The 25,614-nt window shown below is 33.3% G+C and overlaps 1 protein-coding gene across 2 annotated transcripts in view; it reads right to left on the reverse strand.

The window, feature by feature from the left end:
- The window catches only part of LOC122507491 (membrane metallo-endopeptidase-like 1), a 45,869-nt gene extending 21,168 nt beyond the window's left edge, over nucleotides 1-24,701 (reverse strand). The window contains exon 1 of one of the 2 annotated variants that reach the window (XM_043620238.1): nucleotides 21,761-24,701. In XM_043620238.1, the coding sequence (XP_043476173.1) occupies nucleotides 21,761-21,825 (65 nt within the window). In that variant the 5' untranslated portion in view covers nucleotides 21,826-24,701. Of the gene's footprint in view, nucleotides 1-12,630; nucleotides 12,776-21,760 lie in introns of those variants that run through there. The other variant, XM_043620239.1, reaches the window with a different exon arrangement.
- Between the last annotated feature and the right edge of the window lie 913 nt (nucleotides 24,702-25,614).

The raw sequence follows: 25,614 nt of genomic DNA on the forward strand, positions 1-25,614 counted from the left end.
GAAACTTGTTACTCGGGGGTTTTCGGGGTCGCTGATTACCAATCCGATTTCAGATTTTTAAAATTCATATTAGCGGATCCAATATGGCGAATGAAGTTTTCTAAAATTCATCGGATTCATTTGAAACTCGTTACTTGAGGGTTTTCGCTGATTACGAAAAACTTTTGAAACGATAATAAATACAAAATTTTCCCCCGCAGTCAGTTGTTAAGTATACTACTTACGACCCCAGAGTTTACCACGTGGAGTATGCGGTCGGATTTTACACTTTTTTATTTAAATTGTTTCTTTTATATTTTTTTTGTTTGCTCTTATATTGGATCCGCCATTTTCAAAACCGATATTACATTTTTAATCTACGACATCAATAAATCCCAAGTAACAACTTTTAAGTAAATCTGATAAATTTTTTAAAATGGCGCCAGCCATATTTGAACGGCCACATTGTATTCTAAAAATCTGATGCTAGATTTGTAATCAGCGACCCCGAAAACCGCCGAGTAACGAGTTTTAAATGAACCGGACGAGTTATTAAAAATGTCGTCCGCTATATTGGATCCGCCATTTTGAATTTTTAAAATCTGAAATCGGATTCATAATCAGCGACCCTGAAAACCCCCGAGTAACAAGTTTCAAGTGAAACCGATGAATTTTTGAAAATGTCCGCCATATTGGATCCGCCATTTTGAATTTTCAAAATCTGATATCGGATTCGTAATCAACGACCCCGAAAATTCCTGAGTAACAAGTTTCAAGTGAATTTGATGAATTTTTAAAAATGTTGTCCGCCATATTGGATCCGACATTTTGAATTTTTAAAATCTGAAAACGGATTCGTAATCAGCGACCCCGAAAACCCCCGAGTATCAATTTGTGGACAAATCTGTGTGTTTTTGTAGCCAAAAGTCTGCTTGCGTCTATACACGTCATCGATAGTTTGAGCCCACCTGCACCATGACGTGTATACACGTCATCGACTGCCAAGGGGTTAAGTTAATTTCGTCTTAAGTTTATGTTATTCCGTGGTCACGTACCCCATATATTATGGAAACATTAATTGCACTAACTACTAAAAGATGTCTAAAAATCATTCTATGTCTGGTCCAAAAGTTGTCCAAAAGACGCCTTAAAGTCTTCAAAAAGGACGTCCATATGTATGTACGTCTTAAAGATGTCTTTTTGAAGTCCGTTTCACATCCCTTTAGATTTTAAATAGACATTTCTTTTAAAATATTTTCTAAGTTGAAACACAGTAATATTGTATTACATTTAATTTTATTTTTTCTAAAATATGCAGAAATTAGAGATGTGCAAAAATCTCGAAAAGTCGAGCCGAGCCGAGCCGAAATTTTTTCGAGCTGAGTCGAGCCGAGCCCAAGCCAGCTCGATGTATCGAGTACTCGAGTGACTTCGAGTACTCGAAAAATTCGAGTACTCGGGTATATTCGACATCTCGATTAAATTCGAGCACTCGAGTGAATTCGAGTACTCGAATGGATTCGAGCTTTTGACTTACTAAAAAAACTATTAATAAGTAAAAAATTTCGTATTTATTTGAATTACTGAATCAATATTTCTATTTGCTAAATATAATAAATGCGAAAATTATATGAATTTTCTCTAGAACTCGAATTTACTCAAGAGTTCGAAAAAATTCGAGTACTCGAATTCCCTGGAGTGCTCGAAAAATTCGAGTACTCGAATTAACTCGAGTACTCGAAACTATTCGAGCTTTTTACACAGCTCGGCTCGAACTCGGCTCGAGCTCGAACTGATTAGTCTCGGCTCGGCTCGAAAAATGAAAAGCTCGAAAAAGCACGATCGAGCTTCGAGCTTTTTGCACAACTCTAGCAGAAATATTAAAAAATTCCAACAAAGCTGGAATTTAACTCCAGGGTGTCTAGCGATTTGGCAATTTAAAATTCCCGGGTTTTTAAATAATTTTCCCGGGCAATCACAAAGGATTTAAAAACGTATTGAAATGTTTATTAATAACATTATTTACGTAATTAAATATTGTTTTTATTAAATTATAATAATTAAAGTTATATAATAATTTCTAAAAACATGACATAGAATATCAAAATTTCACTTATAAAAATTTCTCAACTTTATAATGGTAGAAAATTTTTTTTAGAATAATATAATTCGTCAAAAAAATTAAGTTTCAAAGATAATTTAGGGGAATTTAAGAAATTGAGGGCTCGGATCAAAGAACCGACGCTTCGCAATGTTCTGTGCGTTTACAAGCGTCGGTTCTTTCGATCCGAGCCCTTAATTAATTAAATTTTACAAAGATGTCACAGGTTAAACTGTGTTAAAATTTGAAAAAAAGAAAATCCGCTTGGTACATACATTATAACCTTTGAAATGATTGTAAAATTTAATTAGTTTCTCAAACCATGAAAAAAAGAAGTTAACTACACAAAACCTCTAATTAAAGTTACGATTTATTATCAATAATTCTCTCGAGCCTCCTGCTCACTTATTAACAATTTCGACTCACACACAAATTAATACAACTCTCAAAACGGCTAAGTTTTCGCGTTTTCAAAACGTACTACTGTTTTTCGGCAAAAATTAAAAACCATTATACACTTGTGACGAAGTGTTCGTCACTTGGTTTAGTTTAATGGACTTTTGGTATCTTGACTTTGTATTGGTCGAGTCATTGAACTAATTTGAATTTGCCGGTTTCGTTTTGTTGCGAATTGAGAATTTTGACTAGTTTAGGGCGAGTTTCTAGGTATGACCGAAGGGGACTGATGATGGAGAGAGGGGAACTGCGCAGGACGTGTGTTGGCGAGGAGCAGTCCAGTTTCAGACTTTAATACGAGAAGACCTCTTCAGTTCCCATTATTATTTAATTTATAGTGAACCTTGTCTCACATTAATATTAATTTGATTGAATAAATCTTAGACAGTTTAATTAATTTATTTGTAGTTTCTTTTGCGTGTTGATTATTATTTTGTGTTGTTTCGTCGAGACCTGAGAGCAGAGGAGAAACGACAAGTAAGTATTAGACCGCCGTTTTCGCCGTTTCCAATCCATCAACGACGTCGTTTGGTATCCGCCGTTGTCCATGGCTGAACCTCACCTGAGTTTGTTTGTTTAATCGTTTCGAATTTGTTTTATTTAATTGACCGACAGATACTGGGTTCTTTGAACCAAAAGTCGCGTTACAATTTTGGCGCCCAACGTGGGGCCACGCCATGTAAGGGACGCTTTGATGGATTGAAGACGAGAGTTTAATATTTTCTATTTTATTGTTTGACGAGGAGGTATGTAACGACCTGTCTATTGATTTATTCTTTGAGACCGTTTTAAGTGCGAGTGAGTTGTGTTTTGAGGTTAGATTCGTCGCGAAAAGAATTCGAAAAAAAGGTTATAATAAGCAACACGTGCTGGGGCGGATGTGACGTCACGATGTGACTAGAGAATTTACGATGTTCGCACGGGTGTCCGTGGTGGAACAAAATGGCGGACGCTTCCGTTTTCCTGTAATATGACCATGCTTTCGATATTAGTAACGACGTGAAATTTTATTTTATTGGACCGCGGGTTAAATAATAAAATAAAATAATTAATGTTTTATATACGTGTGTATAGTGAAATAATTTTACGACTAAAATTTCAATAATGAGATTATTTGAAATTGATTTTAATTCGTAAAATGGAGTGTATAGTGTATAGGGTGTGGCTATATTAACCATTTTTGTTAATTCCTATGTTTCCGCTCAATCAGTTTTTTTTATTTTTGACCAACGACCAGGCACAAAAACTTTTCTGTTTATGTATTATTGCGCGGACACATTGATTTTTGACCAGAATATAGCCAAGTAAAATTATGTGTTGCGTTTTTTCGTGCGTCATAGTTAAAGTGTTCACGAGGGAGACATTTAGTGTGTATAATCAAACGAATTAAAAATAAAAAGTTGAGTATAGTGTTAAGTGTGATTTTTAATTTTATGATTTGTACTTTTTAATAAGATATTTTTAATCCTGTCGAATCGGGGCGAGTTATATTCCCTTTTAAGGGACGTTATATTATTAACGGCGAAAAACATGAAGTCGTATCGCCGACATTTCGCCAGATTGTTGGAATTACGGGAAGCGAGAGTGATTTGGACCGGTATTCTAGAGACGCCTGTCGATGAGGTGGTTGACGAACTTCGTAGTCAGCAATGTAGTCTCAAGGGAACAGCGCAGGTGTTGCGTGAGCGACTATTGCGACTACGCGCTAGAATTTTATTTGGGTAAAAAGTTTTCGTGCCATGGATGGAAAAATTCGACCTGGCCGAGTCTAGCGAGACATGGCCTCTAGAAGCAATATCGGACCAATGCCTTCAATTTCAGTCGGAAACTGGAGTCACGAACGAGAATGTCCGTGAATTAGAGGGAGCAGCGGGAGGTGAAGACCGACCTGTCAACGAAATTAATAATTGTCTATCGAGTGACATCAACCCAAGTAGTGGGGACGACCAACGACCAGAGGCTAGTGATATAGTGGTAACAGCGATTGATAACACTGTTCGACAAAATTTTGCTACAAGAATAAACGAAAGTGATTCTTACAGGATTTTTGACGTAGATTACAAATCTGTAAGTGAAATTGTCACATCACGTCTCAATTTTGAGAAAAACGGGATCAAAGTGCCAAAAAATGGCTTTTATGGCACTTTTTGAAGTACAATAATAAAAGAATGCGACGTGATAAAAAGCTCAAATATGGCTTAAATGAGAGCTCAAATCCTCCACTTTAACATCCAAAAGCAAAAAACAATGTAGAAATAACTCAAAAATGTTGGGAACAACTTTTTACCGCATGCGCGTAAAACAGCTATTATTTTGGCGCTATTTTAGCGATTTTAGCGAAAAGTTGTTCCCTACAATTTTGAATTGTTTCTACATGGTTTTTTGCTTTTGGATGTTAAAGTTGAGGGTTTGAGCTCTCATTTAAGCCAAATTTGAGCTTTTTATCACGTCGCGTTCTTTTATTATTGTACTTCAAAAAGTGCCATAAAAGACATTTTTTGGCACTTTGACCCCGTTTTTCTCAAAATTGAGACGTGATGGGACAATTTTACTTACAGATTTGTAATCTACGTCGAAAATCCTGTAAGAATCACTTTCGTTTATTCTTGTAGCAAGAAAAAACCTTAATTTTGTCGACCAGTGTAATGGGTCCATAACCACAATAGATGGAACTGTGCCGACCGTGGACACCCCAGTGTATGTATGTGCAACAAATACTTCGACCAATGTGACCTATACGACTTCTGGAAATCTCGTAACGACCAATTAAACGCCGAGTGTATGGAGCCTGAGTCACAGGGATACTAGGATGCATTTCGGACAAAATGTGGGTGCGATGTTTTCTCATCGTAGCAATACCGAGGTGAATTGGTTATATCCTGGAGAGCAGAGCAATTTGTTCGATCTGCGGAAGGACCGGGTGAATAACTGGAAAGTCACAGAGCCACCGTACCAAACGACCGACGTGACCGCAGGAGCAATACCCAAACGTCCGAATAAGCAAGTGAGCCATAAGAATCCTGCAGACGAGTTTACAGATCAGCGCCGAGAGGGAAATATATACGTCAACAGAAGAGTTTCATCCCCACCTGAAAAAGAGGAGTGGGAAAGACGAGCGAGATGGGATCACCGACCGAAGAAATTGGACATCCCGAGTGTAAATGCACAAAATACAGTGAATATGGGAGAACTTTGTTCTCCCATATTCACTACCATATTCACTAACTCTAGAAGACCAAGTGAGAGCAATTCGAGAACGATGCCTAGATCTCCGTTGTTGGTGGATAGTGGTTCCGATTCCGATATCGATAACCTTTCAAATCGGGCTCAAACATGGTCCGGGCATGGGGCATATACAACTTTAAGTTCTAAGACTGTTAAAGCATTGAAGGACTGGGACGTAAAATTTACAGCATCAGAGAAAGAAGACCCAGAAGAATTTATCCAGAGGCTCAACGACTGTAAAGATTGTCACGGTATTTCAGACCAGGAACTTCTAAAGGCTGTACCCAGTATTTTACGACACTCAGCGAGTATATGGTTTATGATTAATAAAGATGAAATTAAGACCTGGAAGATCTTTAAAAAATTGTTCTTAAGGGAATTTGCTCCAATTATCGAAGATGACGATGTGTGGGACGAGTTGAAGAATAGAACTCAAGCTAAGTAAGGGCGAAAGTATTTCAGACTATGTGATGAGTTTACGTCTGATTGCGGGACATTTCCGATATCCAGTGACCGAGGACGAGTTTTTAAGGTTCTTATATCGTGGACTGACCCCGGAATACCGTCGTTATTGACTTATCTTGGTTACGTTTTGGATAATAAGGGTTTACGACCAGACCCAGACAAGATAGCGCCTGTAGTGAATTATCCAGCACCACAAAACCAGAAACAATTGAGACGTTTTTTGGGAATGGTGGGCTGGTATTCACGGTTTATTGAGAATGATAGCGACCTTAAAGTGCCATTATTGCGACTATTGCATAAGGGCAAGACCTGGGAATGGGGAACAGAGCAAGAAGAAGCTTTTCAGACCTTGAAAGAGAAATTGGTATCGGCACCAGTTTTGGCTAGACCTGACTTTACTAGACCGTTTACAATCCAATGCGACGCTAGTGATTACGCTATTGGAGCGGTGTTGACCCAGAAATCAGACGATGGTGAACATCCAATTGTTTACATTAGTAAAGCCTTGACCGCAGCAGAGAAAAACTACAGTGTGACCGAGAATGAATGCTTATCAGTGCTTTGGGCCATAAAAAAGTTCCGTCCTTATGTTGAGGGAGCGAGTTTCAATGTGATAACCGACCATAGTGCGTTGAAATGGCTAAAGAATCTCAAAGAACCGTCAGGGAGACTTGCACGCTGGGCCTTGGAAATGCAACAGTGGGATTTCCAAATTGTCCATCGTAGAGGAATCCACCATTATGTACCGGATGCACTATCAAGACTTTTCGAGGATGAAGGTGAATGTGCAGCGTTTGACCTGATAAATGACCCGTGGTACCTAAGGAGAAAAGAGTTTTTCTCGATGGGTGGAAGTTAAACCCCTGAGAAAGGCTGATGGTAAATCCATTGCACGAGCTTTCGAGGAGCTAGTTGTGTTTCGTTGGGAGACGCCGAGATTCCTTTTGACGGACAACGGAGAAGAGTTTGACAATAAAACTCTAAAAACGACCTTGGAAGAATATGGTGTTCGACATCTTACGACCCCACCCTATCATCCCCAGGCAATTCCTGTGGAGAGAAGTAACCGTGTAATCAAGACCATGATTGCGACATTCGTTGGTGCTGATCATAGAGATTGGGATAAGCACGTACATGAATTTCGACATGCGGTGTTTACGGCAGTGCAGGCTACAACCAAAGTATCTCCTGCATTTCTGAATTTTGGACGTCAACCACGACCGGCCAAAAGTTTGCGTAGGGAAGTAGAAGTTCATTCGACCGTAGAACGACTTGACCCAGAGGTTTGGTTGGACACAATGAAGAGGTTAGACGCGTTAAGAGACCTAGTGGCTAGATTCATTGACCGGGAAAAACAGAAACAGACTACTTATTAAAATCGGAACTAACGAACGGCAGTATTTTGTGAGGGTGACCGAGTGTTATGGCGTACACATAAATTGTCTAATGCGGCCCAGAGATTCTCGGCCAAATTATCACCTAAGTTCGAGGGTCCGTATTTGATTGTTAAGCAGCTTTCGGATTCCGTTTATGAATTGGCGAATGAAAATAATCGTCGTGTGGCGAAAGTGCACGTCTCTGACTTGAAGCGTTATATTTCCCTCGTAATAATAATTGAATCTGTTTAACTTGATTTCTAATTTCCTTATTCTTTTAGCAATTCGTGGATGTCCAGGGAACAGGACGAGCAGTCTTTGTCGCCTCCGACTAAGAGGACCCGAACGACCGAAGTAATGCCACCAAAGACTTTCGCCAGGAGGCCAGGTTGGTCTGGCCGAAAGGAAGTAGCAGCACGGGCGTTGACGGAGTTTGACGAAGGATCAAAGGACATTCCTCAATTTGAAAGAGAGGTTAAGGTCAAGCAGATCTTGGCCTTTTGGAATGAGAAGTTTGCGGCTAAGAAAGAGAAAAGGAAAAGGTCGGTGAGAAGAGATGAAATAGGAGCAGTGGGTGAGGCCGTGAGGATTTCTCTGCCGCTACCGGTAGTGCCCGTGGTGCCCAGTGTTAAGGAGACAAAGGACCAAATGTCTCAACCCAGCACGTCGAGGAACCTAGGTGCTATTTCGAAGGTCCTAAAACCAATAAAGGGTGGGCTATCGACAGAGGACAATTCTTGGCGGAGGAAGAAGAGGGAGAGTCGCCAGGAGTGGGAAAGCCGAAAAGCAATGGCAGATTTGCTGAACACGGTGGATGGCTCCAGTTTAGTAGCAGAGAAGGATGAGGTTCAACTGAAACTTCGTCAGAAGGAGGCTCGGAAGTACAAACGTGCTCCTCAATTAAAACTGGAGGATTATGTTGGGGCTAGAGATCCTGATTTGCCAGATGTGTTGGCTGTGCCACAGGAATTGGGCATTGATGCCCTTGCGACCTCTTTTGATCCTGATCTTTTGCCCGAGGAAGCGCCTGTGATCAAGTCAGTAGTGCAACGTGTGGTTCGTGAACAGAAATCTCCTGCATTGCCAATTAAGACCACTGGGACCATGTTTGGTAATCTTGATCCGATTATGACCGACCGTGATTTGGACCCTCCCCCAGGAGCATGTTTTAACTGCTGGAAGAAGGGCCATAGGCAAAGGAGCTGCCCAAAACCGTTGGAGTTATTTTGCCTGAATTGTGGCAGAGCTGACGTCAGAGTTGCGGAGTGTCCGAGATGTGCCGTGCGTTATAGAGAATATTTGCGTCGCCGTTTTGGTGAGGGCGCCTACGATGGGTTCCAACGACCACGGGAGGAAATATATGCTAATGGGTCTCAAGGTGGCAATTTTTCTGGCGAGTGTCAGATTTCTCGACGAGAGAAGGAATTGAGGAGACCAGAGTTACTTATCGAAGTCTCTGAGGTGGTTGTTGACGAGAAGGAGGTCTTCGTACTTCCTATTGATCAGGCTTCGCTCGTGACCAGTTCTCTGTCGAGTCTTGAGCTTTCTGAAGACAAGATGGAAGGTGATGTTGTGACCAGGAAGACCGAGGATTCGAAGACTGATCTTTTGCAGGAATTAAGAGAGTTGGATCAGTTATTGATTGGGGTGCCTCCTGAAATGGCACAAAAGGCTCGTATTGCCTTCCTCAAATCTAAGAATTTTAAGTATTAAGTTTTAAGTTTTTCTCTTTATATTTTGTAGTTGGATCATTATTTAATGTTTATGGTGATTGACGTGATCTCTCATTATTATGTAACTACTTTGTTGGACTTGATATTGACGTGATATTTTTATTTTATTGTTAAAGATCGTATTAAGGACCAAAGAGGAAAAAAAATTAAATTTTTAATTTTCTATTTTTCATAATATTGTTAGTTGTGACTTTTTTTATTCTGACCCTTTTATTCTTGTTCGATTCTGATCGGCAACCTTACCTGGGTAAGTTTGGCCTAGGGGGGGAGTTTTTGACGAAGTGTTCGTCACTTGTTTTAGTTTAATGGACTTTTGGTATCTTGACATTGTATTGGTCGAGTCATTGAACTAATTTGAATTTGCCGGTTTCGTTTTGTTGCGAATTGAGAATTTTAAATAGTTTAGGGCGAGTTTCTAGGTATGACCAAAGGGGACTGATGGAGAGAGGGGAACTGCGCAGGACGTGTGTTGGCGAGGAGCAGTCCAGTTTCAGACTTGAATACGAGAAGACCTCTTCAGTTCCCATTATTATTTAATTTATAGTGAGCCTTGTCTCACATTAATATTAATTTGATTTAATAAATCTTAGACAGTTTAATTAATTTATTTGTAGTTTCTTTTGCGTGTTGATTATTATTTTGTGTTGTTTCGTCGAGACCTGAGAGCAGAGGAGAAACGACAAGTAAGTATTAGACCGCCGTTTTCGCCGTTTCCAATCCATCAACGACGTCGTTTGGTATCCGCCGTTGTCCCTGGCTAAACCTCACCTCAGTTTGTTTGTTTAATCGTTTCGAATTTGTTTTATTTAATTGACCGACAGATACTGGGTTCTTTGAACCAAAAGTCGCGTTACACACTTTCTCTCTAACGTCTCTCACGGTGAGCTTGGATGAAATTTAACCCAAAAGTCATGACCCTTTCTGGTTTATTTTTGAAATTATTTAAGTGATGTCTAATAATCATTTTAAGATAAAAATTAAAATAATCGTTGGAGGGAAACTCAAATTATATTGATTTTTTAATTTTTTTCTTGGTTATTGTACATATTTTCTGAAGGATAATGTTTTAAACAATATTTATTGCTTCAAAAGATATCTTTTAACATTAAAAAACATTCTATTTAGTAAAAACAATATTTTAATATTTATAAAGCTAAAAAATTGTCGAAAAAGTGTGAATTTTTTCGTTTTTCTGAAAATTACTCTTTTATAAGTCATTAAACACTACTATTATGCAAATGTAAATTAAAGTACATAAAATTTCCTGGAAAACTAAACAAGAAAAACTATTCTATCTATTGTCGTTACAGAAATATGATGATTTAAAGTTCGTTTTTAATGAAAAAGTAATTGAAATTTGTCATTAAGTCCAGTTTCTTTGGTGAAATCTTTTTTTCTGGACCTTACTTGAAAACCATATAATAATATGTTTAAAAAAGTTTAATTTTAAACAATTTTAAATAAATAAACTTGATTAATATCTTGAGCATCGAAAGTCACTGTTTTTTAAATTAGCGCTGGAAGAGTTTTTGAGTTATTCTTATTGGATGCTCTTATAAAATTAGTTTCCATGGTAATCAAATAATCTGTTGATATAATTCATGTTTCATTCTTAGTCACTGTTTAAATATCATTTTATATTTATTAAATAAAATGCCGAAAGCAGGAACGCACGAGGATAATCGTTTGAAAATTTGTTTATTGTGTTTTCGAAAATCGAAAGTTATGATACCAGTGACAGGAAAATTGAAAGATCACGTTATCAATTTGTTTGAGTACGACTGTAGTGATGAGAGGTTACCAGCTGCTTTATGCATTAATTGTAAAAAAAAATTTATGATAACAAAAGTGATTCAGAGAACTTGGCAAAATTACCCATTTTTTCCGATCTTGAGCCGCTTAGAAGCATGAACACTAGATTAAGTAGCAAATCTCTATGTAAATGCTATATTTGTCAACTCGTCAGAAATTCAGTACCCAAAAATTTTCGTAGTTCAGAATTGCAGAAAATTCCTCCTGAGAAAGGATTTAATAATTTAACAAATGACAAAATTTTAGGTATAATATTTCCAAATTGTATGTATAAGTTTATTCTTTCTTTTTATACATTTACAGAAAAACTTAAGAAATTTTATTTTTAATAGAAGCCAGTTCTTCTCAAGAGAAACGTTGCAGTTACTGCTTTTCACTAGTTGGGAAAGGTCTGTCTCATAAGTGCAATTTAACATCACGTTTAAATAATCTGACTAAAAGTATCACTGAATTGGGTCCGAAGGTAGTTGATCAAGTTGTTTCAACCTTGTTAAAAAGAAAAATTGAGGAATCAAGCGACAAAAAAAATGTATCTCTTTCTCTGAGTCAAACTCGAGGTGGTCAGTCTTTGAATGTGACAATTGGAGCAAAAAGAAACGAGAATATCCTGAAACAAACTCTTCTATCTGCAGACGATTTCCTAAAAATTCAAAATCGGTATCATCTTAGTCAGAGAAAAACTATTGGCATAGCAAAAGATTTTCGTGTGGCGGCAAAAAATTTTAAATTGGTTGAAGCTAATTTAAAACAAAAATTGTCAAAAAGAAGTCACTGTCTGGATAAATATTTTTGTATCAAAAATTTCGATTTCATAAGTTTAAAAAGTGGTAAAACGTTCCAAAATCGTTTTTGGAACGTTTTTAAAACAATGCTGGTTTTTTGCCCACTGGGTTATTTTACGATTGGCTTCAAGTTTATTTGATAAAGCAAATTAAAAATTACACAAGAAGGCATTTAACACTCAAACCACAAGGTGGCTTTTTACCCTAACAATAGTCTACTATAGAAATTGCAACCCTTGGAAAATCCAAGGCCCACTTTACAATTTTTCACCCTGCTATATAAATAAGGTTATTCAAGTTGGGTGGGGAAAAATTCATAATTGATTCTAGCTGGTGCACAAAGTTTTATGCAGAAAGAGTATGGAACACTTATTTTTTAAATAGACAGCTGAAATGCAATTTTCAACTGTAAGTTTATTAACTTGAAGAATTGCACAATACGTGAGAAAAAATTATTACACTTGTAAAAACTTTTCCTCATGTATTTCCAAGTGTTTATTTTCTCTAGGGCCAAAAATGGCCTTATTAACAGTCATTATTTGCTGAAAACTTTTGAACTTTATATTACATTCTAGCAAGTAAGTTAGTACCCCTTTCTTGACAAATAAAGTTCTTGGAATTCAAGAAAAGCAGAATAAAGATTACAACCGAAAAGTAAAATTATTTTCAAGAATTGATTAAATGTACAGTATGTCACTTACAGCATTGCTTGTAGCAAGAGATAGCGTTTTGCCCAAATCATTTTGAAATGAAACATACACTTTATATATAAAAGTTTTTAATATATTATATGTTGCACAGTTTTAAAATGAACGGAAACTATCCAAAAAGAGCAAGTGAAGTTTTTATAAAAGCGGAACCTTTATTTATACTCTTCACGTATCGTCTTAAACTCTAGATATTTAAGTCACGAAATAAAAAGAATGTGAAAAGAAAACGTAAAATTTATAATTCTTTCTATTCGTTTAAATTGTTACTGTTGTAAAGCGAATAGAAAATATTTCTACATTTTTACGATTTTAAAATTTCCTATTTTCAAAACGGCATGCTTATTGAAAAATTTCACTTTTTCTTAATAAAATATAATATTATTTAAAATCCATACATATATTTATTGTAATTTATTATTATGCATTCATATTAAGAAAACATTATTTGAAATTTATTTATTTATAATATTTTTACGGACAGTGCTCATTCGTACATAAGTACTATAGTATTAAGTGTGACAAAATCTAGTTTACAACCATATTGCGAAGAATGATAGGTTATTAAATTAGTTGTTATTATTATCAAAAATCAAACTGCGTAATTTAATTATAAATCAGTTGAGAGAAACACCCATAAAATCCACACTTTCATGAAAATTATTTGCCTCACTACATACTCTGTTTATAACTGAATTTGATAAGTAGTTGGTTCTCATGTACGGCAATCTAAACAAAGTGGAATTTCGTGGCGATTTGACTGGTACAAAAAAGTTTATTAACGACAGCAGATGTGAACAATTAATAATTCCATTGATAATTTTAAAAAGAAAAAGGAGATCGGCGTACAAAAATCGTTTTTTTAATTCCGGGATTTTTAAAATTTCACGCATTTGCGTGTAGTCGTGACTAAAGAAATCAAAATCGATATTTTGTCGCCGTCGAGGGGCTATTCACTGAGATCGAAGAGATCCAGGGACGCTGCAATCTTTTTTTTATCCATTAGGATCTTCTGACATCTCGGGTCGTCTCCTGGATCTCGCATTGATTGCATTGTTTTGTTAATTCGTCTGATGTTGGCTTCTTAACTTCCTTCAAGGCGTTTAATTTATAAATGAACTTTGTTTACAATTTGTGCAAAGATGAAATATTTTTTATTTTACGTTTATAAATATATATGTAAATTGTATTAATTTTTTAAAAGCTAAAAATTTACATTATTAAATTTTTTATAAAAATATATTTTAATTTAAATTAAATTTGATTTACTTTAAAGTTTTAATTTTTAAGGTTTGTGAAGTTCTTTTGCATGTGATATTAAACATGAAAAATCCAAAAAATGTGAGAAACTGATTTAAGGGACGAAATTGAAGATTTATCTGCGTATATCATATTATAGGGGAGACTGGGGCGAAAAGTTAAACTGCCAAAACCGTTAAAATTCAATATCTTTCGAACGAAAATAGTTAGAGCATTGCAATTTTAATTATAGAAGGGTGTTATCACCCTAAATAAATGTCCGGAGTTGTGTGCAATTCTGTTTATTTTTGTGGTGTCGATATTGAAAGTTTTTTTTTAACCTACTTTTGAAAATTTTTTCGAAAAAGAAAATATCAACTTTTAAGTATATTTTTTCAATTTATTCTCATCGCGATTTTTTTAGATCCTTATTTGGGTCCCCTGAAGAGATACCTAAAGGTATTTGCTAAATATCTTTAGTCAGATTTTTTATATTTGTTGTTAAAGCCAAAAACGCACCCTGGGGCGAAAAGTTAAATGTATTTTTACATGTTGTTAAAATTTTTTTTTTATTTTTCGTTTTTTTGGGTTTATTTGTTTAAACATTATTTATTTGACATTAGGCAAGTTCTCTGTCAAAAAATAAGCCGGTTAACGCGAAATAAACAAAAAAATTTTTTTTTTGAAATTTCAATTTTTTAACTTTACAACTATTCTAAAGCTTTTGTAAAATAAACAAAGATCTTTTATTTACTAAATTACTTGTTTACGTATACTTTAACCCTTTAACGCCCAAATGGACAAAATTTTGGCATGAAGTTTGAGGACTTATTTCGGTACTTAAAAATCAATAGAAAAATTTACGAATCATCATTTCTTATGTTTTCATATGCGCTCTATCGAATGGCGAAGAAAAAAAAGTCAAAAATTTATAAACAAAAAAGTTATTAATGTTTTTTATAAAAAAAGTCCGATTTTTTTCTAATTTTTGTTTAATTTTCAATTTTTTCTACTATGAAATAGCGGAAAAATAATTCCAAATGTTACAAATAACGTGACACAGATATATAACCTAGAAGATAGGACTATAGAGAAAATTAAAAATTAAAATGGCGGCTCAAAAATGGAGTTTGAAGTTCAAATTTTTTCAAAATTTGATTCGAAAGTACGAAATTGTTAAAAGTGTTTAGATCAGCTTGAAATTTGTTACTCGGGGGTTTTAGGGGTCGCTGATCACGAATCTGAAGTCCAGTTTAAAAAATTCAAAATGGCGGATCCAATATGGCGGAAATTTTTTTTAAAAACTCATTAAATTTGCTTGAAATTTGTTACTCGGGGGTTTTTGGGGTCGCTGATCACAAATCTGAAGTCCAATTTAAAAAATTCAAAATGGCGGATCCAATATGGACGACAAATTTTTAAAAACTGATTAGATCAGCTTGAAATTTGTTACTCGGGGGTTTTAGGGGTCGCTGATCACGAATCTGAAGTCCAATTTAAAAAATTCAAAATGGCGGATACAATATGGCGGACAATTTTTTTAAAAACTCATTAAATTTGCTTGAAACTTGTTACTCGGGGGTTTTTAGGGTCGCTAATCACGAATCTGAAGTCCAATTTTGAAAATTCAAAATGGCGGATCCAATATGACAGTCGAATTTTTAGTTGAAATTCAATAATCACGTTCTTTAGCCATTAAAATACTTAAAATATTTTTAATGTTTTCCAACGTTTACCACGTGGAGGTAAACGTGAACTGGAAAGTCTTTTTTTTATTTTTAAATTTTATATTTTTTTTACTTTTTTATTTTTTGTTTTTTTTCTTTTTTCATTTTTATGTATTTTTCTTCTTTTTATTTGTTATTATAATTTTTGAATTTAAAGGTCAAAAAATGGAAATGTATATGTTTTATTTTAATCATTACTTATTTCAAGGTCAAATTGAAAAAAAAAATTTATCTCCAGCTTGCAGCTCTTGTAAAACCTTTCAAAAATTATTATTCACAGTTTTAATTCGATTAATTTTACTTATCAATATATTAAATAAAAAAAAAGATATTTTAAAAAAAGACTTTACAGTTGACGTTTGCCTCCACGTGGTGAAAGTTGGAAAACATTAATAATATTTTAAGTTTTTTAATGGCTAAAGAACGTGATTATCAAATTTCAACTAAAAATTTGTCTGTCATATTGAAGAGGCCATGTTTAATTTTAAAACTTGGACATTATAATCGTAATCAGCGACCCCAAAAACCCCCGAGTAACAAATTTCAAGCTGATCTAATCAGTTTTTGAAAATTTATTGTCCATATTGGATCCGCCATTTTGAATTTTTTAAATTGGACTTCGGATTCGTAATCAGCGACCCCAAAAACCCCCGAGTAACAAGTATCAAGAAAATTTAATGAGTTTTTAAAAAAATTGTCCGCCATATTGGATCCGCCATTTTGAATTTTTTAAATTGGACTTCAGATTCGTGATCAGCGACCCCCAAAACCCCCGAGTAACAAATTTTAAGCTGATCTAAACACTTTTAACAATTTCGTACTTTCGAATCAAATTTTGAAAAAAATTTGAACTTCGAACTCCATTTTTGAGCCGCCATTTTAATTTTTAATTTTTTCTATAGTCCTATCTTCTAGGTTATATATCTATGTCACGTTATTTGTAACATTTGGAATTGTTTTTCCGCTATTTCATAGTAGAAAAAATTGAAAATTAAACAAAAATTGGAAAAAATCGGACTTTTTTTTATAAAAAACATTAATAACTTTTTTGTTTATAATTTTTTGACTTTTTTTTCTTCGCTATTCGATAGAGCGCATATAAAAACATAAGAAATGATGATTCTTAAATTTTTCTATTGATTTTTAAGTACCGAAATAAGTCCTCAAACTTCATGCCAAAATTTTGTCCATTTGGGCGCTAAAGGGTTAACTTATCTACTACTTATCACCTATCAGAAAATAGTTTTAGTAGGCTAAAAATAGAATTTAACTTTTCGGCCCAGGGTGGGGCGAAAAGTTAAAAAAAAAACAAAATTTTCAAAAAAGGACAAAACATGTATTTTTTGCGAAAATATCAGGAACTTTTTTATTGAAAGTTGTAGAGGACAAGTTGCCCTACAATATTGATATACAAATATTTGCATCTAAGCGGCTTATATTGACAAAAAAAATCATTTATGCAAAATTTAACTTTTCGCCCCAGTCTCCCCTACCTATAAATTAAAAAATATTGTTTTTAGATATATTTGAAAATAGTGCTCATTAACGTTAATTTTCTTAATTGAACAAATTTAATAAATTTAATTACAAACGAAATTATTTTTTAAGTTTATTAATTTCTATATTTTCATTAAAAAATTTTAAAAGTTTGTAGGTATCATTAACAAAATTTATTGATAAAGTAAAATCTATATATTATTATAGTTCTTAAATAAAAATATTTATTACAATTATTATAGTATAATAAAGTAAACAACATTGTAACTAAATAATTTATTTCATACTGAATGTTTAAAAATTAATTTAATGTAATAAATACTTAATATATAAAAAATGCATTGAAATAAAATTAAAATTAAAAACAAATATAATTTTATAAATAAAATATAGACATTTAAATAAAGCGAATGTATTCGTTTGTTTTATTTAGAAAGATTTTGATATTTGATGTGGTAAGAGTTTGGCTTGTCGTTAGTTGCGTTCTATTGTCATCTCATGCTATCGCTGGTCATCTTTTTGGATCCCTGGCCGTCTCTTTCGATTGATTTTCGTCTGATTTTCACTGGATCTCTTGGATCTTAGTGAAAAGCCCCTCAATCGCCGTGCTAAAAACGTAGAAATCTATTTTAGACACGCTCTATTTCCAAAATAAAGTAGTCCTGACAAGGTGACCAAATAATCGAAGCAAAATCAATAATAGGCCTTACCAAAGAAGAAAATAATAGCTTTATGGCGTTTATATTTTTAAAACGTGAAATATTTCTTAAAACAAAACCCAAAACTCTAGTTGCTTTACTTAAATGGTAAGATGAATGTGATCAATAAAAGTAAGCGATTGGTCCAACTGAACCCCAAGATCACGCACCAGGGTCACTCTAGCTAATTGTGAATCACCAATTTTATAATTACAAATCAAGTTAACTGTCCGTCTTGAAAATGTAATGACACTACACTTTTTCACGTTGAGCAGCAACCTGTTTTTCACAGACCACGTGTATAAATTGTTAAGATCAGATTGCAGATCTAATCGATCCTGATCGTCACAAATTATTTTGTACAATTTTAGGTCGTCTGCAAAGAAAAGGAATTTACTGTGTTTAAACAATAGTGTAGTGTCATTAATAAATAAAAAAAAAAGAAGTGGACCCTATAGCGATCCGTGGGGGACACCAGAAGTTGCCAAGAACACCTCAGAATAATCACACTCAATTCTTACAGACAAGTACCTGTCAGATAGATAACTTTTGATCCAGCCGAGCATATCCTGCGCAAAACCCAGAGCTTCAAGCTTTGCGATCAAAATATTATGGTTGACCTTGTCAAAAGCCTTAGAGAAATCAGTAACGATAGTGTCTCTCTGCTCTCCCTCCATAATGGTGTTGTTTATTAAGTTTGTGAAAATAGTCAAATTTGTTAGTACTGATCTACGTCGCATGAAACCATGCTGCTCGTCAATTATTAGGCTCTCAAGTTGATTAAAAAGTGTGTCAAAAACAAGACTTTCAAAAATTTTTGGTATTGCACTAAGAATAGTTATTGGGCGATAATTCCTCACATCGTTCTTAATTCCTTCTTTATAGATAGGCACAATAATACCTCTTTTCCAATCTATTGGAAAAGTACCAATAGACAAAGACCAATTAAAAAGAATGTTGAGCGGTTCAACAAAAGCCGAGCAACAGGATTTCAAGATGGAGGGGGGGTATTCCGTCCGGGCCTGCCCCCTTCCTAATATCTAGATTTTTTAGTTTAGAAAAAATTGAAGCTTTACTGATACTGAAGGTATTAATATGACAAGTATTTAAAAATTCAAAATCTGATGCTATAGTACCCGTGTAAGGAGAAATTTATAAAAATTAAAATAAATATAAAGATAGACATATGAGGTTGGCGCGGGAATTAATATACAATATTAATATATTTATATATTCGTCACCCTCTTGAACAATTAAATGTTTTTGCAAATTCTTCCATATTCTGTAAAGTCCCAATAACTCTTAACTTAGCAGGTGACCGAGTTCTGTTTATAAATGAGTATTTGCTACATTCACATAAAACCTACAATGCATTTAAAACTATTTATATAAGTTTATTTATTGATAGTTTTCAGTATATTCCTTGAAGAAACCAGTTTAGTTAATTTTATAAAAGAAATTCTAAACATAAATTGTTCTCTGTTTTTAAAAATGTAAAAAGTGTTTATTTTCTCATTTGCAAAGGCTATAAAAAACAGTTTGTTTGCAAACGTTTAGAAAACGTACACAAAATTGTCACTGTAAATCAAAAACAGGTAAACTTAACATAATATTTAATTTTGCTTACTAAAAACTCTTTAAAATTTATTAGAATATTTTAAAAATGAGATCATTTGTCACATAAGTAAAGGATATCTATAAGAATACCAAAATTAATAACATATTTTGATAAAATCACGAGGTGGTTTTTCCCCCCACCAGGTGGTACAAAAATGCCACTTGCAGCGCTTTCGTAAAACTCTTACAACTTAGTTCTTCATGGGATAAAAAAATGTCCGTCAAGGATTTTCAAACCTAATAACAAAACTTTCAGAACCAATTGAAAATTTGAGAAAAAATTTTTAATTCAGATTTTATAGCGTAAAAAGTAAAAATGTTGCATTTTTGACCCACTCTACTCTATTAACCCATTAAGGACGGGATGTTCAAAATTTGTACACAATGTTTAAGGATATATTTCAATGATAAAATGCTACGAGAAAATTTTTTGGGTACACATTTCCTATGTGTAAAGAGTTCCTCTTTCGAATGGCGTGCTCAAAAAAACTAAAAAATGTTAAATAAACAATTTATTTAACAATTTATAACAAAAAACACGATTTTTTAAGAATTTTAAATTGGTTTTTAAAATTTTTTTATAGCTTAACCCTTCAGCATATCTTCTACTCTTATAAATATCGCGTCAAAAATAGTTGGGCTACAAGATAGGACTATTTTGGGAATCAAATTTTTAAATGGCTGCCACAAAATGGCTACCAAAGTTCCTTTTTTTAAACAATATTATAAACAAATGAAGAAAATTTTCAAAAATATTTAACTTTGCTTGAAACTTGTCACTCGGGGGTTTTTGGGGTCGCTGATGACGAATATGACCTTATTTTTTAAAAATTCAAAATGGCGGATCCAATATTGCGGACAATAAAAAAAAAATTTTAATTAAAAAAAATTAAAAATAAAAAAAACAAAAGTGGAATGTGAAATCTTTGCAGACTTTACGCGGCACATTCTGGGGTCATGATTCTTTTCATCAGCTAATGCAAAGGATATAAAATAAATTACAAAATTTGATAAAAATCTGAATAAAATAAAAAAATTACGTCCCTCATTATGAATTCAACATTTTGTATTTTTTATTTTGAAAGTCAAATTTTAGAATTCAGCGACCCAAAATATTCCTCGATAATGAAATTGAGAATAATCAAAATGAATTTTAAAAATTACGACCGCCATTTTGGATCCTCCATTTTGAATTTCTAAAAATGAATATGAAATTTGAATTCAGCGACTCAAAATACCCCTAGATACTGAAATTGATGAAAACGAAATAAATTTTAAAAATTGTGTCTGACATTTTAGATCCTCCATTTTGAATTTTTAAAAATGAAGGTCGAATTCGAATTCAGCGACCCCATAAACCCTTATATACCAAATGTAAGTAAATTAAAAAAAATTTTTTTTATAAATTTTACTTGTATTAAAATTATTATATTACGACCCAACGTTGGGTCGCAAACAGGCAATGGGTTAATTAATTTAATTCACAATTTAAAAAAAGTAACCACAGCCGATAATCAGCAGAAGATACAAAATTATTTTTTGAGACAGAGATCTTCGGTTTGCTTACATTGATAGTAAAAAAAAAATTTACTTTTCCTAAACAATGGCTAAAACAAAATTTTCTCAAAAATCTTTAAAAACAGTCAAAATTCCAGAAAATTTTTTTAATTCCATACTATTTCCAGGGTTTTCATACCTTTTTTTATATTCCATACCATTTCCAGTATTTCGAGGCTTTGTGGCATCCATGATAAAATTTTTATTTTTGTTAAATTTAATTTTGAGTTGCTTCGAACACAAAATTATGGTTGACTTTTTCTATCTTATTACAACTAATTTTAATGAATAGAAAATAAAAGTATGTATATGTTTACACCTTAAGAAAAAAGTGTACTGATCATATATATATGTATTTTTTATTTCAAAAATTTTTTCGGATAGATTTAACCTAATTTATCCTCTTATTTTAGGATTGGCTTCAAGTTTATTTGATAAAACAAATTAAAAATTATACAAGAAGGCATTTAACGCTTAAATCACAAGGTGGCTTTTTACCCTGTCCATATTCTACTACAGAAATTGCGACCCTTGGGAAATACAAGGCCCACTTCACAATTTTTCACCCTGCTATATAAATAAGGTTACTCAAGTTGGGTGGGGGAAAATTCATGATGGATTCATTATTTGCTGAAAACTTTTGAACTTTGTATTACATTCTACCAAGTAATTAAGTACCCCTATCTTGACAAATAAAGTACTTGGAATTCAAGAAAAGCACAATAAAGATTACAACCGAAAAGTAAAATTATTTTCAAAAATTGATTAAATGTACAGCTTGTTACTTACAGCATTGTTTGTAGCAAGAGATAGAGTTTTGCCCAAATCATTTTGAAATGAAACATACACTTCATATATAAAATTTTTTAATATATTATATGTTGCAGTTTTAAAATGAACGGAAACTATCCAAAAAGAGCAAGTGAAGTTTTTATAAAAGCGGAACCTTTATTTATACTCTTCACGTATCGTCTTAAACTCTAGATATTTAAGTCACGAAATAAAAAGAATGTACAAAGAAAACGTAAAATTGATAATTCTTCCTGTTCGTTTAAATTGTTACTGTTGGAAAGCGAATAGAAAATATTTCTATATTTTTACGATTTTAAAATTTCCTATTTTCAAAACGGCATGCTTGTTGAAAAATTTCACTTTTTCTTAATAAAATATAACATTATTTAAATCCATAGTTGTCATTCATGAAACTTATATTCATTTTTTTCCGATTTTGTACGTTAGATTCGTTGAACCTTACACAGTAAAAACAAAGTCTTAAATTTAATGGTGGCTAGTTTTAATTTTTGACTCTATCTTAAGCAAACAACTTTATTTAATCATAAAAACCAACTAAAAATTAAAGTTAGTTGTACTCTTACTAAAATAACACTCATTTTATAATTTATTTGTAGTACACCGGACTTAATTTCAGATCCAATGGTATTAATAAAAAGTTATATGAAATTAACTTCTAATAAGGTACGCCTACAGCTGACTGTAAGTCTGGCGAGGCTGAAACAGTTGATTGTGACGTCACAAGGGACGCAATTTGCAAACGTGAAAAAACTAAATAGCGCGTCGCGTCAGATCATAAATAAACTCGGAATTGGAACATTTTCTGCCGTTCGTATTTTGTTGTTTCATAGCCATCAAAAAAATGTTCACTGGAAGTCGGATGGTCTTTTTGCGCTGTCGCTGGTCGAAGCCAACAGGGGAAGTGCTTCCTGGTGCATATATTCGGATGTGAGTCCCGAATATTCAAGAGCACCAGGAAGACGAAAATTACTCATTGTTTTGGTCCTGTCAAAACACTGATTGCGGCCATATTGGATTAAAAGGTGACGCGAGTAAACGACAGCGACTAATAAGTAGGCGCTCTGCATTATTGGCGCCGGATATCCTACCTCGCGCGAATACTTGTAGAGAGTAAAGTTTTAAAAAAAAGTACGCCGGGGACTCACCCAAAACTAAAAAGAAGCGCACGTGTAGCGACGCTCTCGTAGCCAGACACACAGCCATTTTATTCATTCTCGGTTTGATAGTCGTAAACGGCGCGTCACGCCAGATCAAATTTTGATAATAATTAAAAAAAAATTGTTTTAAAAATTAAAAGTGTGCAATGTCTGGACGAGGCTCAATGCGAGGTCGGCGTCGCATAGATGGTGAGTCCCAGTAAAGTTAAATATTCATTTTCTCGCCAGATTGGCAATAATAAAAATACTTTTTTGAAAATCGAAGAGTGATGCTTGTCATCGCATTTTTATGCGGAAATTCAATTTCGAAAATTCGGCCTTCTGCCAAATATAACAATTGTTAAAAGAAAAAATTAAATTCTTAAGGTAACATTAATTGAATAAAAATCAATCTTGATAATAATTAAATTCAGTGACTGTGTAACTAATTGTTGTGTTGATCTCCTTACTCCTCCCCTCTCCGCGGTTTATTAGAAATTTTGCTAATAATTTCTGAATTAGCCTGGCAAAAATAATCGAAATTAACTAAATTAATGTTTTGGATATTTTCAAGAAAAATATCCTGGCGTTTAAAATAATTCATCTTAACCTTTAAGAATAATTAAATTCAAAGTGTAGATAGCGTTCAGCCCTGACCTATTGTCCAAGTGTAAACTCATTTTTCTTCGATAAAATTTAGAATAGATCTAAAAACTTTAAAATTTATTACAAATAATTGTTTAAAAGTCTGTAAATAATTATCTCAAAATAAAAATAAATAAAATGAACGTTATAGTACATAACCTCAAAATAAGGTCCAAGGACAAAGGGTAAACATAACCTCAAAGTCAGGTCAAAATGATAGGTCAGAAAGCAGATTAGGTCAAATGACAGAGGGTAAACATAACCTCAAAATTAGGTAAAAAAGAAGAGGGTAAACATAACCTCAAAAGTAGGTCATATGTCAGACGGTAAACATAACCTCAAAATTAGATCACATGTCAGACGGTAAACATAACTTCAAAATTAGATCACATGTCAGACTAAACATACTCTCAAAATTAGTTCAAAAGAGAAAAAAAAATAAAACGTCAAAATTAGGTCAAAGTCAAAGGTGGGAGAGCAAAAATCACTTTAAAATTGGCTTAAATTTTATAATGATTATATAATAAGGAAGCTCTTAAAGTAAAATATCCTGATATGTACATGTCTTGAAGAAAAAAATTTTCAAGACTCGTTAAAATAAAATATTTGGATTGATAAGACAAATCATTAATGAATTAATAATGAATTAAAAAGAGACAGGTGTGAATATCTGAAATCTATTTCAGGTGTTGTACACGGAAATAAAATTTTAACTGGAACTGCAATAAGGTGAAAGTCTTAACTGAAATAACTAAAACTTTCGTTAATATAGTGAAATTTATGGTTGTTCCAGGTAAATTTCTTTGCCGTGTGTACATATACCCAATATACAGATTCACACATCACAAATTGCACTAACACATGTGTAAAATATAACACAGATGAGGGTCGAAACATGTCGAAAAAACAGTTCCCTACTCTGACGGTCGAATTAAAATGTAGGGTAGGAATCTGCATTTCAATCAACTGTTAATGGTGGAATCTGCAATACCGACTGTGGGTTGGCAACCGCGCAGCGTTGGTGGCTCTCGCACGAACTATAATGTACAAATTTTAAATGCGCGCCATAACCGACAGCAGCGCTAGTGGCGCCTCTAGCGGCAGCCTTGAGAACTATCATGAGGAACTCACATTGTCTAACTACTATCAAGTCCAACGCACAATAGGTTCGCGAAAGTCGTTCGCGAACGAGACGCATGAGATAGACAAGGACACAAATATATCTCTGTCATTTGCTAACTCATGCTTTGCGTTCGCGAACGACTTTCGCGAACCTATTATGTTTATACCTTTAATGATTTCTTAAAATATCTTACTTATAAGTGAATTAAAATATTTGTTATCTAAGGTTTAACGTACCAACTTCTGATTATTCTAAGAAAAAAGAAATTTAAATCATATTAATTCTTAAAATCCGATAAAAAATATGTGCGATATTTATAATTTCTTTTATTGTAATTACATTTACTTTTTCAATCGATATGTCCTGAAAGCATTTAAAAAGTTACAATTAATCTTAAAATACAATAAAATGAATACATTTAGACAAATAGTTTTAATAAAAAATGTTAATTTTTTTATAATTGTAAACCTTATTAAAATTACTGTCAACATAAATTATTATGAATAAAATATATCAAGTGTTTATAAAATGTGCGAGTTATACTCATAAGAAATAAATATTTAACCAAATAATTTTTAATCTTCGAATTGTCATGTTTAAATACTTAGTAAAATATTAATTTTTTGTATTAATTTTATAATCTTTAACATGAGTATAGATGATAGATCTCGTACGTAGCGGAACTTTTACTTAGGATTTTCTGTTGTTATAAAGTTGTAGTTACACATCACACAATTTTTAAATACTAATGAATAAATTAAAAATATCTATTTGTACTTAGCTTACACTTATATTTTTTAAACGCTAAAAAATTAAAAAAACAAAATGAAGACTTAATTGTGAAGATGAGAATAAAAAATGTTGAAGAACATTATATGTCACATTTATGGAATTTTTTCCTCCTTTAATACGATATAAATTGTTTT

Source organism: Leptopilina heterotoma, unplaced genomic scaffold (assembly GCF_015476425.1).
Source record: "Leptopilina heterotoma isolate Lh14 unplaced genomic scaffold, ASM1547642v1 Lhet_47, whole genome shotgun sequence".
NCBI classification, from domain to species: Eukaryota; Metazoa; Arthropoda; class Insecta; order Hymenoptera; family Figitidae; genus Leptopilina; species Leptopilina heterotoma.